Genomic DNA, 7988 nt, shown 5'->3' with positions numbered 1-7988 from the left:
TCCAAGCATATTTACTGTGGATCCAAGTAGGGAGAATTCACTAGCAATCTCAGTCTGTTATCTTTCCATCATGATGTTGTCTATCAGTCCAGTGATGAGTATTTTGCTTTCTTGATGTTGAGATGCAATCCATAATTGAGGCTGCAGTGTTTAATCTTCTACACCAAGTACTTCAAGTTCTCCTCACTTTCAGCAAGCAACATGGATCATCTACATAACAAAGCTTATTGGTTAAAGTCTTCTTTCAATCCTTACATCATATTTTTCTTCATAGAATATAATTTATCAAATAATTTTCTAGGCATAGACATTAAATAAATCCAGAAAAAGAGCACAACCCCTAACACAAACCTTTCCTATTGTCAAAACATGAGTTTTCTCTTATTCTGTTATTACAATGACCTCTTAGTCTAGGTATAGGTTTCACCCTAGCACAATCATTGTTCTGGAATTCCTTTCTTCTCAATGTTGTCCACAATTTGTTACAATTCACATAGCCAAATGCCTTTGCATATATAAATGACAAGTAGACAATGAAGAAGAAAGGAGAGTGAGAAAGTACCTACTTGGTGACAGAAATTAGTCCAGAAATAGAATGATCAATTTTGTACATTCGCTGATTTATTAATTGTAAATACCCTTTAAAAAGACATAAATAATAACTTTGCCTATGGATCTTACCAAATAGATTGTATTGGAATGAAATTAAATAAATTTGTGGAAGAAATCATTGAAGACGCTCAGTATCAGCAGTCAAAACCAGACAAAATGCTAACTTGGAAACAGACCATCAATTACTCATGTGCAAGTTCAAATTGAAGCTGAAGAAAATGAAAATAAGCCCATGAGAACCAAAATATGATCTTGAGTCTATGCCACCTGATTTGCAAAATTAATCTTAATAATAGTTCTGAAGCATTGAACACCAATGGTAAAAAAACCCGATGAGTTATGGGATGAGATTAAGAATATCATCCATAAAGAGAGCAAAGATCATTAAAGAACAGAGGAGAAAGAAAAAGTAAAAGTGGATGATGGATGTCGCTCTGAAAATTGAAGAGACCCTGAAAAAACCCTTGAAAATTGCACTGGAACATCAAGAAGTGAAAACAATGAGAAGAAATAATGGCATAAAAGAGTTAAATATATTTCAAAAGGCACCTTAAGAAGACAAAGCAAACTAATGTAATGAAATGCAAAGACCTTCAATTGGAAATAAAAAGGGAACAACTTTTTCAGCATTTCTTAAGCTAAAGGAATTGAATAACAAATTCAAGCCCTTAGTTGCAATACTTAGTGAAGCTATCAGCAAAATAATGACCCAGGAAGCATCAAAAGAAGATGGAGTGTAATACCCTACAATGCATAACTTGGGAGAGACAGTAGAGTGTTATGCTAAGTGAATGAACTCAATCCCATAAGGACAAATACAGTATAAGACCAGTGTTGTAGAAATAGATAACTAGTAAAATGTGTATAAGGATCTAAGATCTAAGGGTAGTGAGCAGGAACAGAGGGGTTGTGGGTGGGTAAAGGGTAATCATGGGGTCCCATAGTTTGATGGGTGGAGGTGGGGTAGGTTGGGGAGGTGGGGAATCCAGTGTGAGGGTCAAGGTATACTAATTATGTAGGTAAACCAGTGTAAAATTGTGTGTGTGTGGGGGGGAAGAATTGCAAGAAATTAAAAAACAAGGTGTGGAGATGGTACAGAGTTACTGTAGCAAAATTAACTGACATTGAAATATTTCAGAAAGTACCAGATACGATCATATGGATAATGAGGGATGACATTCAAGCTGCACTTTCAGGTTTTCTATGATACTATCATATCACCTTCTTATAGAGATAGTTTTTCTTCCTCTTTGACAATTTGGGTACCACTTATTTATTGTCGCTCTCAATAAGACTTCCAATACAATATAAAATAGGAATGGTGATAGTTGGCATCCTTGCCTAGTTTTTCTTCTCAAGGGAAATACCTTTAATCTCTCTCTGTTGAGAATGATGTTGGCTATTGATTTGGAGTATAAGTTTTTCACTGTATTGAGGAAATTCCCTTCTATTGCTATTTTGTTGAGTGTTTTAATCAGGAAGGGGTCTTCTATTTTGTCAAAGGCCTTGTCTGTATCAGTTGATAGGATCCTGAGGTTATTGTTCTTTGGTTTGTTAATGTGATGAATTAAATTAATTGTTTATCTTAGATTGAACCATCCTTACATATCTGTTAGGAATTCCATGATTGTCATGATGAATCTCTTTTTTTTTCCTTCACATACTGTTGGATTCTATTGGCCAAGACTTTGCTGATGATTTTTATGTCTATGTTTATTAGAGATATTGGTATATAGCTTTCTATTTTACTGGTGTCTTTACCTGACTGATACCAGGGATTTTTTGTTTCATACAGTGAGATTATTTCTATTTTTGGAAATACTTTATGTAGAATTGGTTGGATATCTTCTCTGAAGGTTTGGTAAAATATACTCGTAAAACCATGTGGTCTAGGGCTTTATTTTGTTAGAAGTTGGGTTTTTTGTTTGGTTTTTTAATGGCCTGTTGTTTGAGTATATTTTTGTAACAAAATTGCACTGCTGCTGTTGTTGTTATGTGCTATAGTGTTGCTTGTGACTTATAGTGACCCTGTGTACAACAACTTTGAACTGTCCTCTATCCTGAGCCAACCTTACTGTCTCCAACACACCTACCTCCATTACTCCAGTCACTGAGTCAATCCTTCTAATCAAGGGTCTTCCCCTCCTGCACTGTCCCTCTACCCTCCCAAGAATAATGTCCCTCTCCAAGGATTGATCTCTCCTTGCAATACACCCAAAGTATGTTAGACAAAGCTTCAGACTCCTTGCCTCCAAGGAGCAGCCTGGTTTCATCCTCTCCAGGGCAGGGTGAACCTCTTTGTTCTTTTAGCAGTGCATGGTATATTCAATACTCTTCTCCAGAACCACAGTTCAAAGGCATCAATTCTCCTCCTATCATCCCTAGTTATTGTCCAGTTTTCTGATCCATAGCATGTAATTGTAAAGACAATGCCCTGTATAAGGTGCACTTTAGTCTACAGACAGATATCATTGCTCTTTAGTTCTTTGGAGAGGTCTCTGACAGCTGACTTTCCCAATGCAATTTGTCTTTCAATTTCCTGGCTGTTGGTACCAAAAGTGTTGATTGTGGAGCCAAGCAAACTAAAGCTGTTAATAATCTCAATCTCTTCATTATGATGATGTCAATCTGCAGTGGTAAGAATTTTTGTTTTCTTGATGTTGAGCTTCAATCCATAATGAAGAATGTAGTTCTTGACCCTCTGTAGCAAGTGCTTTAGGTCCTTTTCAGTTTGAACAAGCAACCTTGTGTCATCTGTACAGCACAGGTTGTTAATGAGTCTTCATTATTAACCTCTTTTTTTTTTTAGTTGATTCTGTTATGACATCATCTCTTTTATCTGTTGTTCAGATTATTTATATCTTTTATTTCTTTGTTAGATTTTCTTGTATTTTGTCAGTTTTATTAGATTTTTTAAAAAAATTTCTAGTCTTAATAGTTTCAATTGTTTTTCTGTTTTCTATTTCATTTATGACTGTCCTAATTTTTAAAAATGACTTTCTTTTAGAGGCTGTTGGGTTTTCTCTCTGGTCTTTCTCTCTTTGTTGTAGATGTTGGGTTAAATAATCAAATTTCATTGTGTCTTCCCTTTCAATGTGTCTGCTTAGTGCTATGCATTGACCTCTAAGTACTGCTTTGGCTGTGTCCCAGAGGTTTGGGTAAGTAGTGTTTTCATTTTCATTTCTTTTAAGAAATGTTTTTATTTCATCTACTACTCACTCATTTTCAGTTTCCAAGTTCATAGATTTTCATTCTTTATCTACTTGGGTTTTATTTCTAATTTATTAGCACTGTGGTGTGAGAAAATGCATTGTATTATTTTTTATTTTTTTTTATTTATGGAGGTCTAGAATATGATATATTCTGGAGAATGCTTCTTTCACACTGGAGAATAATATATACCGAGTTTTTTAAGAATGCATTAGCACAGATATACCTATGACAGTGACCTGGTTAATTGTAGTGTACTTCTTTAGCATCATTGTTGGGTTTCTTTCTGTTCATCCTATCTTTCCTTCTTCTTCTTGCTGTTATTTTTATGTGCCATCAAGTCGCCTGAGCCACATAGCAATCCTATGTACAATAGTCCTGAAACCTGCTCTATCATGAGCCAGTCTCACTGACTTTGACACACATATCCCCATTATCCAAGTTACTGTGTCAATCCATCTCACTCAAGGTCTTCCTCTCCTGCACTGACTGTCCACCCCCCAAGCATGATGCACTTCTCCAAGGACTGGTTCTTCCTGGCTATGCCCAGAGTATGTAAGATGGAGCTTCAAAATCTTTGCCTCCAAGAAGAAACTAATTTTAACCCTCTCCAAGACAGAAATGTTTGTTCTCTTGCTGGTCCATGGTCCAATACTCTTCTCCATTACCACAAATTAAGGACATTGATTCTTCTTCTGTCAGACAAAGAATCTTTCCTTGAGAGTGGTATATTAAAATCTCTTACTACTATAGTAGTGTTGTCTATTTCTTTTTTCAGTTCTGGTAACATTTGCCTTGTGTATTTTGCAGCTGCATCATTGGTCCAGAGATATTTATTATGGTTATATTATCTTGTTCTATTGACTAATTAAACATAAAATGGTTTTCTTCCAGTCCTTTCTGATGGGTTTTATCCTGAAATCTAATTTATCAGAGATTAATATTGCTGTTGTTGTTAAGTGCTACTCCTACTTTTTTTCTGTTTGCCATTTACTTGGCATATTTTTCTACCTTTTTGTTTTTAGTCTGTCGTTATCTTCCGTTTTGAAATAAGTCTCATGTAGACAGACTATTGATGGGTGTTGGAGGTTTTTTAATCCAATCTTTTTTCCTCTTCACTGGTGCATTCAAACAATTTACATTCAGTATAAGTATTGACAGGCAACATTTTATTGGCTGTCATTTGGTTTCATTCTTTTTTGTGTTTTTTTGTGGGTTACTTTGTTCCATCCACTTTTCTGTGTCTCTGTGAGAAAGACTTCCTTTAGTATTTTCTACAACATTGGTCTTGTTTTTATAAACTTCCTTAATTTCTGCTTTTCTGAGAGTACAGATTCTCCACTATGTTTATTTAATGAACAGTTTTGCTTGATACAGTGTTCTTGATTGACAGTCGTGTTCTTTGAGTGCTTGATATAAGTCATTATTCTGTCTTCTTGTTTCATGGTTTCTGCTGAAGAATTGGCTGTAAATTTATTTGCTGTCTCTTATAAGTCACTCTTCATTTTTCTCTAGCTGCTTTCAGAGTTCTCTCCTTGTCTTTGATTCTGGCAAATTTGACTATGATATGCCACACTGTTTTTCTTTTGGTGTATATTATATTTATGGTTTGCTCATCTTCTTTGATGTGTATTCAGTCATTCTTCATGATACCTGGAAAGTTTCCTTCTAGTAACTTTTCCACAATTTTCTCAGTGCACCCTCCCCTTTTTTTCCTTCTTCTTTTCCTTTCTGTTCTGGAATTCCAGTTATGTCAAAGCTATTCCTCCTGTTGGTCTCCCATATTAATCATATGCTTTCTTCATTTTTCTTCCTTTTTGATTCTGTGTTTTGCTCTTGCATATCAGTTTGGAGACTCTACTATTTTAGTAAGTCTGGGCTCCATGTTTAGTTCTGCTCATCTGTCCCTCCAACATGTTGACAGCTTCTCAGGTACTGGTCCTAGTATTATAGATAGCTGTTTCTTGGATTTCTAATGCCTCATTGTTTTTATCTGCATTGTCTGGAATTGATTGGTTGTTTGTGGGGCTTTTTGGGGATGTTTTGTTGTTGTTGTTGCTTCTTTGGTTTATTTTTAATTTCCTCTTACTTTTGCTTGTAAAATCCTTCAACTCTTTGAGGGGTTTATTTTCACCCATAGAAAATACTGGATCATTGTTCTTTTAAATTCTATAACAGAAAGGTCGTGCAGACTTTCCAACCACAGGAAATCCATTGGTTCTGTGTTTCAGTGACATTTTTGGCACATCTTGCTTTGATATTGTGTACGGTACAAGATAATCTGCTTTATACACATCATTGCTGTGATAGACTTATTTGTTTGTTTGTTGGTTGGTTGGTTTTTGTTGGGTTTCTTCCTAACCCAGTCCCTCAGGGACCTACCAGGTCCTTCGCCTGACTGCTTTGCCTGTGAGTTTACTGTTCAGAAGATTGGAAGGCAACTCACCCTGTCTGAAGAGAAATCTGGTACCTAGGTTCATAGGAAGATTTGCCACAGTTTGGGAGCTTAGCAGTCCAGAAAAGAAAAGAAGGGCAACTCACCTTACCAATGGCTTTCCTCTCTGATCCAGTGGCAAAGTTCACTGGTACTGGGAAACCCACTGTGAAGCAAACTTGTTCTGCTTCTGTTCTTGTCTTTCTGAGCCTCTGCTAATGGGATTGTTCACTGTGAAGACCACTAGAAAAGAAACTGAAGAAGAACTCACCCTGTCTCTGTTTCATTCTCTCTAGTCCTACATCAAGGCTCTCTGTGGCTGTCAAGCCCAACTGCAAAGGAACTCATTCTGTCTCTGTGCCAAGGCTAGCTGGGAAGTTTACTCCAGTACGAGCTCATCTAGAGAAGAGCTTGTCCTTCTTCTGTTCATGCTCTCTGGTCCTATTGCAACGTTTTCTGTAGCTGCAGAGACCTGGAAAAGTATTTGACTCTTCGTCCCTGGGCTGCTGAAAGGTTTACCCTCAGCTCACCTGGAAGAGAGCTGACCTTGCTTCTGTTTCTTCATTTTTAGTCCTGCAATGAAGTTCTCTGTAGATTAGATGTGTAGCCCCTGGGAAAATAACTTGCTTTGCCTCAGTTCTAGGTCTATTGGGAGGTTTACCTTGATTGGGAGCTCACTTGTAGGAGAGTTCACCCTGTTTCTGTTCTTTCTCCTCGGGTCCCATGTCAAAGTTCTCTGTGGCCCAATATTATATATATTTATTATTTATTATATATTATATATTCTTTTTTGTCTCCATTGACCCAAAAACCATTACTTCCATTGCTTTATCTCTTCTCCTTTCACATCTCTAAGTGTTACATATGTTCTACTTTTGCTTCAGTATTGTAATGGAAATCCTATGCTGAGAATGAATGGCCTTATACCTATTTATATCCATATCTATAATAAACTCTGGTTGCAGTAACCTCAAATTGGCACCACTCTGGCAGCTTGAATTCAGCAGTGTCTCCTCAAGGGAATTATGGATAATTACCTCCCGTGTGATTTACAGCCTCTGAAAACCTACTATGAGTCAGTTTGGACTCGATGGCAATGAGAGAAAAAGATTTATATTTATAGTCATACATTGCTTCTTGTCACAGTTCTGTGAAATAGGATATTTTGTGATTTCAACATTATGCTCACTTTATGCTCGCTACTTCGGTCCCCAGAGAACACACTAGTTCCATTCAACTCCAAAGTCTATCTTTATGTCAAATTTGTACATACGATTTGTTTCTAACATCAGCTGATCAGATATTTGTCTTGGTATATAATGTACCTTCTAAGCATAAAGAAAATGAAATAAATACTTCCAACACACTAAGATATTTTTTCCATATTAATGCAGTAATAATAAAGTTTTGGTGTGCATCACAAGGTAATGTTATTGTGAGCCATTGAATTAATATTTTTAATATAATGGACTTTAGAGGGGTTGGAACCACAGACATCTATGCAGCTGGATATAATGTGACACATGATTGTATATAAATATATACATTTCATTTGGACATTATACCCAAATTGGCCACCCACTTCTGAAATAGCAGGCCTCTGAAAACCCTATGCACAACAGAACACACGCAGATTAACAAAAAGGGCAACCTAGGTAGAACCATCAAGTATGGAAACACGAGGAGGAACAGCTGTAAGCAGACCCTAGTCATTGGTACATGGAATGTGAGA

The 7988-nt window shown here is 36.5% G+C and overlaps 1 protein-coding gene across 1 annotated transcript in view; it reads left to right on the top strand.

Annotated features, from left to right (window-relative positions):
* Positions 1-1542: 1542 nt before the first annotated feature.
* Positions 1543-7988, top strand: part of LOC102865240 (acetyl-CoA acetyltransferase, cytosolic-like) — a 14803-nt gene continuing 8357 nt past the window's right edge. Inside the window, exon 1 of the mRNA XM_006885310.1 lies at positions 1543-1570. Within this exon, the coding sequence (XP_006885372.1) occupies positions 1543-1570 (28 nt within the window). The remainder of the gene's footprint in view (positions 1571-7988) is intronic.

Source organism: Elephantulus edwardii, unplaced genomic scaffold (genome assembly GCF_000299155.1).
Source record: "Elephantulus edwardii isolate Elephantulus edwardi_28Jun2011 unplaced genomic scaffold, EleEdw1.0 scaffold00042, whole genome shotgun sequence".
Classification (NCBI taxonomy): domain Eukaryota; kingdom Metazoa; phylum Chordata; class Mammalia; order Macroscelidea; family Macroscelididae; genus Elephantulus; species Elephantulus edwardii.
The sequence above is the reverse complement of the archived record's forward strand: the minus strand, read 5'-3'. Positions and strand labels throughout refer to the sequence as shown.